General features: G+C 40.9%; 1 protein-coding gene across 3 annotated transcripts in view; it reads right to left on the bottom strand.

Annotated features, from left to right (window-relative positions):
• Positions 1–6,139, bottom strand: part of LOC113182740 (SMG6 nonsense mediated mRNA decay factor) — a 232,851-nt gene extending 226,712 nt beyond the window's left edge. For 2 of the 3 annotated variants that reach the window (XM_026388766.2, XM_026388765.2), the window contains exons 1-3: positions 5,962–6,139; positions 1,482–3,237; positions 297–489 (exon numbers count right to left, since the gene is read on the bottom strand). In XM_026388766.2, the coding sequence (XP_026244551.2) occupies positions 297–489; positions 1,482–3,237; positions 5,962–6,049 (2,037 nt within the window). In that variant the 5' untranslated portion in view covers positions 6,050–6,139. Of the gene's footprint in view, positions 1–296; positions 490–1,481; positions 3,238–5,716; positions 5,853–5,961 lie in introns of those variants that run through there. The other variant, XM_026388764.2, reaches the window with a different exon arrangement.
• Positions 6,140–15,985: the final 9,846 nt, after the last annotated feature.

The following is a 15,985-nucleotide window of genomic DNA, read 5'->3' as shown; positions in this document are numbered from 1 at the left end:
CCCTCTTTCTCTCTCTCCCCAACCTCTCTCTATATATATACACATACACACGCGCGTGTGTATCTCCCCTCACCCCTGCCCCAGGTAAATGCATTCAGAAAGCTTTCAATCTCAAAACTAACTCCATTTGTCAGCAAATTAGAATCCTAAGGAAATAACAGGGGCAAGTTGGGAGTAAACCCAAAATAAAAACATGAAGTTTTTTGTCAATGTTTTGCTCTAAAACATAGGTGGTAAAAACCCACCGCAAAACGATGCTGAAGCTTTTACCCTAAAGACAAAAAGATAATGGTTACCTCATCCAAAAGCTCCAGGAGTCTATTCCGTATCTGTTCTGGGTTCTCAACATTAGGATCCTTGAGAAGCTGCCTGAACTTCTCAATCACCTGATAGAAAGCATTCTTCCACAAGATCTGATCCACATTCTGAGTATCAGAGAACTCAATATCTAACAGAATACAACGCTCATACAGCTGTAGCAGTTCAGCTCTGGAAGAAAAAACATACAACTTCTAACTCCAAATACAATGCAAAAAAGGCTAGATCCAAGATTCAAACTTCCTGCAAATTAACCACCTCCCTTGGCAAGAAATAAAAAATGTAACCAGGTATCCTACTCACATTAGTTTCTGTGAGTAGAATGTCATTACAAAGGTGGTTTATGTCCGGAAAAATAGTGCTTCCCCATATGACCTCACCTAAATTTAACAATTGAGATATAAACTTCACTGCAAGTTGTATGTTGTTCATTTCTTAGCCTTCTTTACAGTCTTTCCAAGATTCCATGCTCCCTTAAAGATGTTTTTTCTTTTTCTTTGTTTTTGTTTTTGGGACTGGGATTGAACCCAGAGGCACATAGCCACTGAGCCACATCCCCAACCCTTTTTATTTTGAGCAGGGTCTCACTATGTTTTTTAGGGCCTACTTAAGTTGCTGAGGCTTGCACCCTCCCGAGTTGCTAGGATTAGGTGTGTACCACCACTCCCAGCTAAGATTTATTTTATTTTAAATATTTTTAGTTGTAGAAGAACAACATAACTTTATTTTACTTATTTATATGCGGTGCTGAGAATTGAACACAGTGACTCACACGTGCTAGGCAAGTTCTCTACCAGTGATCCACAACCCCAGCCCCTAAGATGTTTTTTCTTGAAGAAAAAGTAGGAAGCATAGTCATTTTGAAGATAAGAAACAAAACTTCCAGTTTTTTCCAATTGTCCCTCCATTACAAAATTCAACATGGGGAATTTTGTAATGGAAGGGCAGTGAGGGAATTGAGGGCCTTGGTACTGTGCTTACCTAACATGTGTGAAACACTAGATTCAATATCTAGCACCACAAGGGAGGGAAAAAAAAAAATCAATGTGAAAGGGAGATAATCCTCCAGTGGTTCACCTAAAAACTTTCTACCTTCCTCAGCCATGAGAGCCTATATACCTCCAACTTACCCCCATTTCCCTTTAGCCAAGAATACACCATACCTGAGCTGAGCCATCTTCTCCATGCCCTCAGTACTGATGCGGTCCCTGGAAAGCAGGTTGCTGAGCTGTAGTTCCTGGTTGTCAGCTACCCGGAGAAGCCTATGTAGCTCCTGCTGCTGCATGTTCCTCACATGCTGCTCTATCTCTTCAGGACTCATGGTGCTGGCAGGGAGAGGGCTACATACATACTGTCCTGAAGGAGTCGGGTAGCCTGGGTAGTAAGGCCCTGGGTACACACCATTTGTAGGGCCTACTGGGTACTGCAGAGGGCTATACCCTGTATAGGGATACTGAGAGGCAGGGCCTGGTGTCCGGGGGTAATAATAGGGATTGTCAGAGTTTTGAAACTTATAGTAAGATGCCTGGGCCTGGCGTGAGTCCCATGATGTAGGGCTGACTTCATCATCAGTGTCTAAGAAATGTAACTGGGGTGTCTGGTTCTTTAGAGCAGGTTTCTGATCAGGATTATTTGGGTCCCATAGTCGGCGGGTGGTGCCTCCACGGCCCCAACTCCGAGATCCTTTACTACCAGATCCAAATAAAAGTCGAGGTCCTAAAGGCGTGGACTCTGGAGAACCTGCTGAATTGACAGATAGGGCAGTATGGGCAGGCAGGATCAAAATGCCACGACCACGGCCCCGAAGTTCTTGTTTCAGGTTTTTGGAATCCTGCTTCTCAGAGCCTTTGCCCCCACTGCTCAAACCTCTGTCAGGTTTTATCTTATCCACATCCTCCCTGGCTGATCTCATCACGGGGGAATCTTTGTTCATGGTTTCTGCATCAAAAGTTACACGAAGTGTGCCTCGATTTTCTTTACCATTGCTTTTCTGTTCACCCTCCCCACGGCCAGACCAGTTTCTTTCTAAGTGTGTCTTCTTTTCTGAGCTCCTCCTGGGCCCCAATCCTTCAGGCTCATCAATTCTATCCTCATCTAAAGAATCAGTTGAGGACATAGATACTTGTTTCTTCAGTCGTGGCCTTTCCTTGGTCCTATCCTGGCGGCGACGGCGACATCCATTATCAGTCAGGCCAACTCCCTCAGTACTATTGTTGCTACCAGCTGAGCTGGTACTGCAAGTGCGATAGCGGTTCCTCCGTTTGTCTGAGCGGGAATAGCGCTTTGCAGAACCAGGCTTCCCCTGGGCCAGGTCATCATTCAGTTTCTTTGTCCCCTCCCCTTTTTCAATCCTTTTTCCTTTTTCTCCTTTTGCAGTCCTTACTCTGTCACTATTTTGGCTCTTTTCTGTCTCAGCTTTAGCTGATTTATTCACAACTTCCTCTTTCACAACTTTTCCCCTACATTCATCTTCCTCTATTTTCAGCTGTTCTACCTGGTTGAGGATTTCCTCCTCATCCACCCGGCTAGCAGAATCTTTGATACCAGTCTGCAAACGCCTTCCAGGCTGATAGATCTGCAAATCAGGTTTCTTTGTTCTCTTGATGATTCTTAGACTTCGATCTTCTTGCCCAGCAGTCCTAGGAAAAGTCTCCTGTCCTTGATTATTTTCTGGGTCTACAGGACCATTTTGCTGGTGGTTATCCAGTTCCTTGCAGACATCTTTAATGAGCTGTGTACCATTTCCAACAGCACAAGCATTTTTATCATTAACAATTTCATCTTTAAATTCCTCACTCCCAGAGGGCTCCTTGATTTTAGGTCTGTTCCTTAGTCGGGAAAGACCAGGCTTATAGATTTCCAGATCTGGGCGCCTGTTATCTTTGCGCTGCCTGGGCTCCTTTAATTCCTTCATGTTTTCTGTTATTTTGGGGAAAGGGTTGAAGAAGAAAAGGCAAAAGAAAAGAATAAAGGAGGAGGGAGAGGGAAAACTGTCATTCCGATTAACTAACAGAAAAATTGAGCAAGCATACATATCTCCAAATGCTAATTTTGGCGGACAGGGAAGAATACTTCTGCAAAAGCAGAAATTTGGGGTTTATAATATTTGTTCAGCAACTGCCAAGGGTAAGAATTGAACTGGGTTAGGAAGTGGGAAGGAAAAAAAACTTGTATTTTCTTGGATTGCCCAAGATATATTCATATTCAGATTTCTAAGACCCCAAATTACCTCATATTATTAGAACAGAAGATCTCTTAATAATTTCAGCATTAAACTATTGTGTTTATAGAGCCCTTGAAACTATCAGTCTTTTCTTCTGCCTCTGATATTTTTCCAGGGTAGCTAAGTACTTTTAATTTATTAGCAGAGAAATAGGAGTATAATTCAGTAATACAGCACTTGCCTAGCCTATGTGAAGAGTAAAGCCCTGGGTTTTATTCCCCCCAGAAAAAAATTTAAAAACACATTTTAGTAGAGAAAAATAAAAAGGAGAAAAGGAGTAATATACAACAGTTCACAGTCCTGAACATCTCTGGAGAAAAAATAATTGCAACTCAAGTCTGTGAACTTGACTAGGATCTTTTACTTTAGCATACCAATTACCTTCACATACCTTCTACTGAAACAAACAAGAAGCAGTTCCCTTTATATTCTTCAACTTGACTTATCCTCACCAACTCTCTAACAGCAGCCAGAAGAGTCATTTCAAGAAAATACTGCTCAAACTATCATCATTAGAATACTGAGACTAACTGCTACTATGATGATGGAATATGAGAAGAAAAAGTTCCATAGAAGAGCTTCCCTGGACACTGGGAGAAGGATTGTGACATGCTCTCAAAATATCAAGGACTGTGGCATTCAAGAATAAGAAAACAGGGCTGGAGTTGTGGCTCAGTGGCAGAGCACTCGCCTAGCACATGTAAGGCACTGGGTTTGATTCTCAGGTCCACATAAAAACAATAGTGTCTATCTACAACTAAAAAAAAATTTTTTTTAATAAAATAAGAGAACAGAGGTAGGCACAGCAGCACACACCTATAATCCCATTACTCAGGAAACTGAGGCAAGAGAATAGCAAATTCAAGGCCAGCCTCAGCAATTTAGGGAGCCCCTGTATCAAAATAAATGAAAAGGACTGGAATGTAGCTCAGTAGTAAAGCACCCTGGGTTCAACATCCAGTACCGAAAGAAAAAAAAAAATAAGAATATGGGACTTTAAAAACTACTCTCCAGACTTCATGAATTTTCTAAACAGATAAACAAGTATGTTTTTTTTTTTAATGTCTGTTACTTTTATTTATTAAGGGGGAGATTATTACAAATAGCCACTAAACATTTCAGTGGAAAAGTGATGGAATTAGTGAGATTATCAAGTACTTAAAATGGAATGTTATGTAAAATCCTAGTCTTGTCTTGTACTAGAAACAAAAATGCAAACAAGATCATAACAGATATCATATATTCAAGCATTTACACCTACTTTTGTGGATTTAACAAAATAGAAAAAAGAAACTTAAGTTTATGATACCACTTTGGTATTTTCAAAAGTTTATTTATTTATTTTGGTACTGGGGATTGAACTGAACCCAGGGACTTTATCACTAAACTCCATCCCCAGTCCTTTTTATTTTTTATTTTGAAACAGGATCTGGCTAAGTTGCTGAGGCTGGCCTGGAATTGTGTCCTCTTCCCTCAGACTCCAGAGTCAATGGGATTACAGGTATGCAATCCGTGCTCAACCAGCTGATATTTTCAGAAATTTAAAGATTCTCCATCGAGTACGAACAAAGGTATCACAGAACACTCAGTCATCTTTGTAACTTAGGTAGGGATGAGGGAAAGGGAAAGGAGTTACTGCTACTTTCCAGAACAGAGAGAGAAAACAGCATGGATAAACCAATTCAACTGACAAACGAAAACCAAGCCTTGAAAAGGTATCTAACCCAGCTACCACCCTACAAAACTCCACCGCCCAACAGAGACACAAGAACATTTCTTGGAGCTTTTCTGATGTGGCTAGAGACTTCAAATTAACTGGCATTTTGAACATTCTCTCTGATAAAAACTGCTCCCACACAAGCCAAGGCCAAACCAGAACAGAATCAACTCTGCTCTCTGCGAGGTCCTGGATCCCTCGCAGCTTTCAGAAGCTTGCCTAGGGAAGAAAAGTTCAGCAGAAAAGTCTCAGTGTGTTTAAACCTTTCCCCTCAATTTCCCCAACTCCTTCCCTCCGACGCCAAGCAGATGGAGAGGACAAGCTAGCCAAGGATTCCTTCGGGAACGCTACACACCGGGGCCTCCACCAGACCTCAGCACCCACTCCTATTCGCGTATCCTGACAACTAGGAATCCACCGGCTCATCTGAGGGAGCTGGGGCAAAGGGAAACAGTCACCTTCGTGGTGAGAAAGAGGGTGGAGGCAGGAACTCTGACTGGGCTCTCCCAGAGCTGGCCGGAGCTGATGGAGCCCGACCGTGAGGCTGGCAGGGCAGCTAGGGGCCCGCCCGCGGCCCCCGCCCCCACGGTTGGGGGAAGGGGCGGGGGCTCCCGAGCTCCACGGACTGGGCGGGGAGGAGGAAGAGGAGGCGAGGGAGGCGGGGCGGGCAGGCCCGGCCCAGGAGCTGGGCGGTGCGACTCACCTCTGCTCCCGGCCTGCGGAGCCAGAGTGGCCAAGATCCCTCGCAGCTCCGACGCGGAGATCCGTACACGCTCCAACCCCTCCGCCATCTTCGCGGCTGCTGCTACAGCTGCAGCGACGCCGCCACCGCCGCGAGCAGCCAGGAAACCACGACGGACCGGCGGCGCGCGCTCACCCACTCCCACCCTTTTCCCCGCCCCCTCCCGCCTGTCCTCCTTAACGACGGTGGCCGCACTGGGAGGAAAAGCGCTGAACGCGCGTTCGAAAGGGGCAGTGCCTTAAAACAAGCCAGAGCTAGAGAGGCGGGCGCTGCGCGTGCGCAGAGGTAAAGTCGGGGGAAGGTGTGCTGAGGCTGGAGGTGAAGGCTCTGCGGCGGTGAGGTGAGGTGAGGAGTGGCGTGTCCTGGCTTCGGCAGGCCAGGTTGGCGTTCGCGGCGGTGGCTGCCAGTGCTGCTATGGTGGCCACTGAGGACATTGGTGCTGGTCTGGGGCTCGGGTGGTCGGAGATACCCCACAATTCGGCCTTCTCCAATCATCTTAGTCCAGAGTCTCCCGTCACAGGCCTGGACTGTACCCCACGCATTTGTTTGGGGGCCTTAAAGATAAGAGCAGTAGCCGGGGCGGTGGCGCACGCCTGTAATCCTAGCAGCTTGGGAGGCTGAAGCAGGAGGATGGCGAGTTCAAAGCCAGCCTCAAAAATAGCGAGGCGCTAAACAATTCAGTGAGACTCTGTCTCTAAATAAAATACAAAATAGGGCTGGGGATGTGGCTCAGTGGGTCGAGTGCCACTGAATTCAATCCCCAGTACCAGAAAGGGGAAAAAAAAAAAAGATAAGAATAGTAATGATTTTGCCCATTTTTAACATAAGGAAACTGAATCCCAGACAACTGAAGAAATAAATTGTCTAGGGTGTCATAACTGTTGCTACTGGATATCAGCCTTTTTCTTTATGCCAAAACGACATCCCAAACATCCTTACTTTATTTATTTATATATTTTGTGGGGGGGGAGGGGTACCGGGGATTGAACCCAGGCCTTGTGCATGCAAGGCAAGCAAGCACTCTACCACTAAGCTATATCCCCCAGCCCACCATCCTTACTTTAATACATACATGTGTGTGTATGGTTGCATGTGTATGTATATGGATATCCACACACAGTATAGTTGGCTCTTGCGGAGAGGAGGAGTTATGTGGAAGATAATAAATGTGGACGTATTAAAACTCCCAAAATTCGATTTGGGAATTTCTATGTCGCTAGGAATTCTTGGGAAGAAAAAAATCACTTCTTTAGATCCCAGGTTGATTTTGTTGTTGTTGTTTTTCAATTTTTAAAATTTAACTAGACCAGAAGACTGGTACTAACCTTTTGACCATGAACCTGTTGTTGTGTGGGGAACTCCCTCCTCCAAGGCTGCTTACCTCCACAAGTTGCTCCTTCTTGTTCCCACACAGTCCGTTGGACCCTAAACTCTCAAAATAATAAGTTACCAATTATTCCATAGTCTGAGCCTAAAAGATTTGAACAACCTGACAGAACTCATTAAATTCCTATTATGTGACAGACACTTCACCATCAAAATGTGAAGCCTAAGAAGAAAGTCAATAAATATGTGATAAGATTCAACAATTCAGCTGGCCTTGGTGGCACTTGCATGTAATCCCAACAACTTTGGAGGCGAGTGCTTTACCACTGAGCTACATCCCTAGCCCCCGTCATTTAAAAAAAAAATAATAATAATTTGAAACAAGAAACCTTTATTAGGACAAACAAGATGACGAATTTAATGCAACAGTGTCACTGAACTGCAGGTTGGATATGCCAAAAGTTTTTACTGGCAGACAAGCCAAGAAATTTGCCTGGATTTCAGCTGGCTGGATTCCCTGCCAGCAAAAGAAATTAGAAAATGTTTGCTTAACAAAACCAACTCAATGGGGCCCAGGTTGTGGCCCAGTGGCAGAGCACTTGCCTTGCACATGTGACACACTGGGTTCCATCCTTAACACTACATAAAAATAAATACACAAAATATTGTGTCCATGTATAACAAAAAAAAAAAATTTAAAACAACTCAAGAAAATTTACCAGAACTCAAGAAAGTAAAGATAATATATATAGGGGCTAGGGATGTGGCTCAAGTAGTAGCACGCTCGCCTGGCATGCGTGCGGCCTGGGTTCGATCCTCAGCACCACGTACAAAGAAAGATGTTGTGTCCGCCAAAAACTAGAAAATAAATATTAAAATTCTCTCTCTCTTAAAAAATAAATAAATAATAAATAAATAAACCTTTAAAAAAAAAAAGAGATAATATATATAAAACTGAATCCAGTATGGTTGCACATGCCTGTAATCCTAGTGACTAGAGAGGCTAAGGTGTAAGGATCAAAAGTTCAAGGCCAACCTGAACAATTTAGACTCTGTCTCAAAATAAAAAATAGAATAAAAGGGTTGGGGATGTAGCTCAGAGATAGAGCACCCCTGTTCGATCCCCAATACAAATAAATAATAAATAAATAAATACAACTATGAGAAGATAGAAAACCTAGAAAATGGGTCCAAAAAACTAAAAGGCATTAATAATTGAGGCAGAGCAATAATAGTCAGTGAAAGAAAATCTACTCAATTGATGGGGATTTTTTGAACTTTCAGATTTAAAGGATTCATGAAATAGGGTAAAAACAAAAGACAAATATGTTTAATTGAAAACTTCTGAGTTTTCCGTGTACTGACATGGAACAGTCTTCGAGATGTATTGTTTAAAAAAAAAAAAAAAGATGTATTGTTAGTTGCTTTTCCTTTATAACATTGTTTTCAGCTGGGCTTGGTGGCACACATCTATGCCTGTAATCCCAGCTACTGGAGATGCTAAAGCAGGAGGATCACAAGTCTGATACCAGATTCAGCTACTTAGTGAGACCCTGTCTCAAAAATAAATTTAAAAAAATAGGGCTTTGATGTAGCTCAGTGATAGAGCATCCCTGGGGAGTAACACACACACACACACACACACACACACACACACACACACACAAAAGTTATATATACAGTTGATTCTGTGTGCCACAAAATCGTCTGTTGTATTTGTAAATTTCTACATGAATATGTCAAAGAGGCGTGGAAAAATGCATACCAACATTTCCAAGTAGTTGCCTTTGTGGAAGAGGGGATTTGATGGTAGAGAGTGAAGGCTCTGTATACTGCTGTAATATTTTAATTTTTGTATTTTCTTTTGCAGTGCCAGGGATTAGACTCAGGACTTCCCTGATATAGGCAAGCCCTCTACCACTGAGCTATATTCTAAAACCCTGAATTCTTAAAATAGGGATTTGGTTATATAATATGTGGTTAATTAGGGAAAAAAAGATGAATTTGGATAATAGAGGAGTGAGGAGTTCAGTTTTCAAAAATAAATAAATACAAGTCACATTTGCTGAGTACAAAGTAATAAAATTAGAAATAAATAACCAAAAATTAAACAAAAAATTCTAACCACTTGAGCTGGGAATACAGCTCAGTTGGTAGAGTACTTGCCTCTCATGCACAAGGCCCTGGGTTCGACCACCAGCACCACCAAAAAAAAAAAAAATTCTAACCACTTGTTAATTTTTTTCCCTTTTTTTTTTTTTGTACTGGGGATTGAACACAGAGGCACTTTGGCACTTTGCCACTGAGATACTTCCCCAGCCCTTTTTAAAATTTTTAATATATTTATTTATTTGGTCTTCTTGGGGGGGCGGGGGTACTAGGGATTGAACTCAGGGGCACTTGACCACTGAGCCACATCTCCAGCCCTATTTTGTATTTCATTTAGAGACAAGGTCTCTCTGAGTTGCTAAGCGCCTTGCCGTTGCTGAGCTGGCTTTGAAGAACCCAAGATCCTCCTGCCTCAGCCCCTGAGCCACTGGGCTTAGACGTGTACCACCACACCCAGCTGTTTTTTCTTTTTGAGACAGGGTCTTGCAAAGTTGCTGAGACTGACCTCAAACTTATAATCCTCATGCCTCATCCTCTTGAGTTGCTGTGATTACAGGCCAATACTTATAATTTCATAAGTCATGGGTCAAAAAAGAAAACAAAGAGGTCTAGGGTTGTGGCTCAGCAGTAGAACAGCATGCTCGAGGCCCTGGGTTTGAACCTCAGCACCACATAAAAATAAATAAAATAAAAAAGAAAACAAAACAAAGAGTTGAGGATATTACCCAATGATACAGCACTTGCCTAACATGTTGCCCTGGGTTCAATCCCCAGCACTGGGAAAAAAAAGATAATGGATTCTTTAGAAATTAAGATAAAAAATATATATTGCCACACAGAATCCATGATATATCATCAAAGCAGTTCTCAGGAAAATATGTATCCTTAAATCCTTTTAGTATTTAAAAAATGAAAATTAAGGGCTGGGGATGTGGCTCAAGCGGTAGCGCGCTCGCCTGTCATGTGTGCGGCCCAGGTTCGATCCTCAGCACCACATACAAAACAAAGATGCTGTGTACGCCAAAAACTAAAAAAACAAATATTAAAAAAATCTCAAAATAAAAGAAAATTAATTAGGTAAGCTTCAACAAATGTAGAAAAGGAAAATATGAGAAAAAGCATAAAGATAAAATTAGAAAATGATAAGAAAAAAACAGTATTTTTATATTGAAAAAAAATGTTACTTGACAGATAGCACTTCTGAATTAATATAAAGAAATTACAATAGCTGGGCTTCGTGACACATACCTGTAATCCCAGCAGCCCAAGAGGATTGCTAGTTCAAAGCCAGCCTCAGGAATTTAGTGAGGTCCTAAGCCACTTAGAGAAACCTGTCTCAAAATAAAAAAAGGGTTGGGGATGTGGCTCAGTTGTTAAGCAACCCTGAGTTCAATCCCTGATTCCAAAAAACAACAACAAAAAGACTTTGTTGAACCTATACATTCTGAGGGGATTCATTGTCCTCAGGCTGGTAACCATAACAAAAAAAAACAGTTCTTGATAATAAATGAAGAACTGGGGCTGAGGCTGTAGGTCAGGGGCAGAGCGCTTGCCAAGCAGGCATGAGGCACTGGGTTCAATCCTCAGCACCGCATAAAAATAAAATAAAGGCATGCTGTCCATCTACTACAAAAAAAAAAAAATTTAAATAAATAAATTAATTAAAGAACTCATTCTTCAGAAATAGACACTAATTTGGACACATTTTTGACAAAAAAGAAAGAAAGGACATCTTTTTTTTTAAAGAGAGAGTGAGAGAGGAGAGAGAGAGAATTTTTAATATTTATTTTTTAGTTCTCGGCAGACACAACATCTTTGTTTGTATGTGGTGCTGAGGATCGAACCCGGGCCGCACGCATGCCAGGCGAGCACGCTACCGCTTGAGCCACATCTCCAGCCCCCAAGAAAGGACATCTTAAATGGCTTATGAGGAACTGAAATTTAGCTCATTGAATCTCTGGTTTTCCTTTCAAATACTTGTTTCTTCACCAGTATTAAATCTCATTAATATATTACCATCAAAGTCAAAATCCTAGAGTTATTCTTGACACCTCTATCTCCCTCATTTGGTCCACAAGCAGTATATGTCTCTTCTATGTCTATAATGATCATATATGGAATCATCTCCCCAGCTTCTCCCCCTTTCTCTTGAAAACTCCCCTTTACTTCCACTCAAACTTTTTTTTTTCCTTTTTTGTCTTTCTCATTGTTCTTCTTTCTTTCTCCCATCACTTCTTCTTTTACTGATCTTTTCCCAGGGGTGCATAGATTTGAGACAGTCATACTCTTTTTTTTTAATATTTATTTTTTTAGTTGTAGTTGAACGTTTATTTCACTTATTTTTTTTTTTTTATGTGGTGCTGAGGATCGAACCCAGGGTCTCGAACGGATGAGGCGAGTGCTCTACCACTGAGCCACAACCTCACTATCATCAACAAGGCCTTTCTCATTTCATCTTTTACTCTTCATTCCAATTCCCACAAACATTCCATACCTTCTCTCTTAGGTAGTAACTCTAATATGTTTTAATATGTGTCTTTGAATATACATGTAGCTTTGAATAATATAAAATGTTGTATGTATGTAAGTGTTTTAAATGTACATAATTGATATTGTGTTATGGATTTCATTATGTTTCTTTTTCATGCTTCTATAAATATTTCTGACTATTGCATAGTATTGTCTTAAACGACCTCACACCCTTGGCCACTGATTGTGGACCAAGATGGACCAGTCAAAGTCCTTACTCAGAATTTTTTGAACTGAAACTGAGAAAGAAAATCCCTCTCCAGTGTGGAAGCCATAAAATGTAAAACACAGGAGCTGTCAGCAGCCATGTGTCCTACCATATGGAACCAGCTGGTCTTCAGTGAAAAAGAAGCCAACATGCAAAAAGCAGCAGAGGTGAGAAACAGAGTCCTAGAAGCCATCAAGTCCCTGGTTCCAGTTACTCGTGAAGCTTTATATATGCCTGTATGCCTCCATGATTTGCTCAACTTTTCTTGGATTCTGTGAGCCAGTAAATCTTGACAACCTCATCTTTAGTCTAAACTAGGTCAAATTGGGGTTCTATCATTTGCAACTAAGAGACCCAACTAATTCAAACTCCAAAAAGTCTTTATTTTTCCACAGTACCGTTTAATTAAAAGTAGTGAAAAAACACAAAATTTATAATTTTGACCACTTTTAAGTATATAGTTCTTTACTTGAATACATTCCCATTATTGTGCAACCAGTCTCCAAAATACTGTACCCATTAAACCTCTCCTCATTTTCCCAATCCCCAACCCCTGGCAATCACCCTTCCTTCCATCTACAAATTTGACTTCTTTTGGTACCTCATATAAGTGGAATCATGTAGCAGCTGTCTTTTTTTTTTTTTTTTTGCAGCTGTCTTTTTGTGATTGGCTCATTTCACTTAGCCTAATGTCCTCAACATTCATCCATGTTAATAGCAGATATCAAAATTTCTTCCTTTTTAAGGCCAAATAATATTCCATTGTGGGCTAGGATTGTAGCCCAGTGGTGGAGTGCTTGCCTAGCATGTGTGAGGCCCTGGGTTTGATTCTCAGCAAATAAAGGTCCATCAACAACTAAAAAAATATTTTAAAAATAATAATATTCCATTGTGTATATATACCACATTATGTATAGTCTTTTGTCAGTGTTTAGCAAGTGTTGCTTCCACCTTTTGGTTACAAACATGGGTGTATAAATATCTGAGACCCTGCTTTTGATTCTTTTGGGTCTACATCTAGGATTGGGTTCTGGGTTTGTCTTTTTATTTTTATTTTATTTTTTGTGATATTGGGGGGTTGAACTTAGAAGCCATTTACCAATGAGCCAAAACCCCAGCTCTTTTTACTTTGAGTTATTTGTAAGTTACTGAGGATGACCTTAAACTCTTAATCACAGAATTGTACCACTGTGTGCCAGGCTGTTTACTTTTTTACAGGAGCCTCCCATCCTAATGGATGTGAGGTAGTAACCTTATTGTGGTTTTAATTTGCCTTTAGTGATTCTGAGCATTTTTTCATTTGCTTACTGGCCATTTGTACATTCTCCTTGGAAAAAATTTTATTGAAGTTCTTTAGCCATTTTAATTGGGTTTGTTTCCAGTGTCTTGGGGTTTTTTTGTTTTTCCACTTTAGCCATCTAGGCCCCCTTTATCTTTCATATAGAGAACCAAATACCCCTTCATTGGACTCTCTGATTCAACTCTTGTCCCCTTCCTTTTTATTCACCATAACATAACCAGTTAGTTTTCTAAAACTGACTGGGCTTGGTAGTGCACACCAATCATATTTATTTTTTTACATTATTTATTATACATCTGCCACAAGGATAGTAAGCTTCATGAGGGCAGGAACAAGCCTATTTTTCTAACACTATCTCCAGACCAAATAATAGCTAATATATAGAGGGTACTAAATATTTATTGATAAAAAGAATGAATGAGCTGGGTTTGTGGCTCAGTGATAAACAGAATGAATGAATAAACACACCTCAAAGGGCTGGGGTTGTGGCTCAGTGGTAGAGCACTCACCTAGCACGTTCAAGGCCCTGGGTTCAGTCCTCAGCACCACATAAAAATAAAGATATAGTGCCCATCTACAACTAAAAAAATAAAATATTAAAAAACTCAGAGATAGAGGCTGTTTTGAAATATTAATATGTATAACTTTATACTAATAAATTTGAAAATTTAAGGTCAATTGTCACAAAATGTTATTTCTGGGTTTGATTAAACTATACATGTAATCCCAGCTATGTGGGAGGTGCAGGCAAGAGGATCATAAGTTCAAGGCCATCTGGACAACTTAACAAGACCCTGGCTAAAATAAAACATAAATAATATTTTTTAAAGGGTTGGGGCTGGGCACAGTGGCTTAGACCTGTAATCCCAGCAGCTCCAAAGGCTAAGACAGGAGGATTCCAAGTTCAACGCCAGCCTCAGCAGTTTAGCAATTTGCCCAGACCCTGCCTCAAAATAAATAAAAGGGCTGGGGGTGGGGGTGGACTGGGGTTGTGCCTCAGTGACAGAGTGCTTGCCTCGAACATGTGAGGCACTGGGTTCCACCCTCAGCACCACGTAAAAATAATAAAGATATTGTGCCCGTGTATAACTAAAAATACATTTAAAAAGCAGGGGGAGGCTAGGTATGTGGCTTAGTGATAAATCTCCCCTGGGTCCAATCCCTGGTACCCAGAAACAACCACCAAATAATGGGGAAGGAAACAGCTGCACATTATTTCCCTAAAGCCATCGTTATTGGCCTGTCAGTTGGTGACCCAAGATGGTCCACTTTGAATCCCAAGACTCAATAGGAAGAAATACTCTTCTTTTTTAATTGTTTGTTTTTAGGGTTTGGGGAGAATTGTATGTTTTTTGTTTTGTGGTACTGGGGATTGAACCCAGGGATCTCACATGCTGGGCAAGCACTCTACCACTAAGCTGCATCCCCAGCCCTTCAGCAGCTAAGAGCTCCTGGATCCCTGTGAAAGCTAAGAATGAAATCAGCATAGAAAAGTGAGATCTGAAAGCTAAAGTGCAATCTTTTTTTTTTTTTTTTTTTTTTTTTTGAGTCAGGGTCTCACTAAGTTGCCAAGGCTAACCTCAAACTTATCCATCCTCCTGTCTCATCCTCATTAGTAGCTAAGATTACAGGTATGTGCCACCACCAACCCACATCCCCAGTCTTGTTTATTTTTTACTTTGAAAAAGGGTGTAACAAAGTTGCAAAGGGCTTTACTATTTGTTGATGCTGGCCTGGAACCTGTAATCCTCAAACCTCTCAAGTCACTGGGATTACAGGTATGGTCCACTGTGCTCAGCTATAACTGTGTCTTAAAAGTATTGAATGACCAACTATGTTAAACCACATCTGAAGCTAGGAAGAAGAAAAAATTTATATAAGGATGAGGAGTATCAACTACAAAACTCAGTCTAACAAGGTAATCTAGTCAAGTGGCCTATTATGTAATAAATGTACAAAAGTTATTAGTATGTAATCATCAGCAAGTAATTTTGAAATCTAATGGGAAAAATACCTCAAAAGCAACAAAATTACATTGTACTTAGGAATAAATTTAATCAGATACATACAAGACATATAACTATGAAAACTCTTGAGAAATCTAAAGCAAAAAGTCTACTAAATTAAAAGTCACCTATATTCACAGGAAGACTCAGTATTTTAAAACATCAATGATCACTGGGCACAGTGGCACACACCTTTAATCCCAGTGATTCAGGAGGCTGAGGCAGGAGGAACGTAAATTCAAAGCCAGCCTTAGCCACTTGGCAAGACCCTAAGCAAATTTAGTGAGAACCCGTCTCAAACAAAAAGAGCTGGGGATGTGGCTTAGTGGTTAAGTGTCACTGGGTACCATCACTGGTACCAAAAAATAATAATAAGATGTCAATGATGTCCCACTTCATTTGTTTTAATAATAGTGGAATTTCTGGTAGCCTTGCTAAAGGAATTCTGAAATTCACTTGAAAGAATTGATTTGTGAGAAAAGCCAGCAAATTTTAAAGTGAGTTCTT

The sequence above is a fragment of the Urocitellus parryii genome, unplaced genomic scaffold (assembly GCF_045843805.1).
Source record: "Urocitellus parryii isolate mUroPar1 unplaced genomic scaffold, mUroPar1.hap1 Scaffold_248, whole genome shotgun sequence".
In the NCBI taxonomy this organism is placed as follows: domain Eukaryota; kingdom Metazoa; phylum Chordata; class Mammalia; order Rodentia; family Sciuridae; genus Urocitellus; species Urocitellus parryii.
This window is presented reverse-complemented; position numbering and strand designations above follow the sequence as displayed.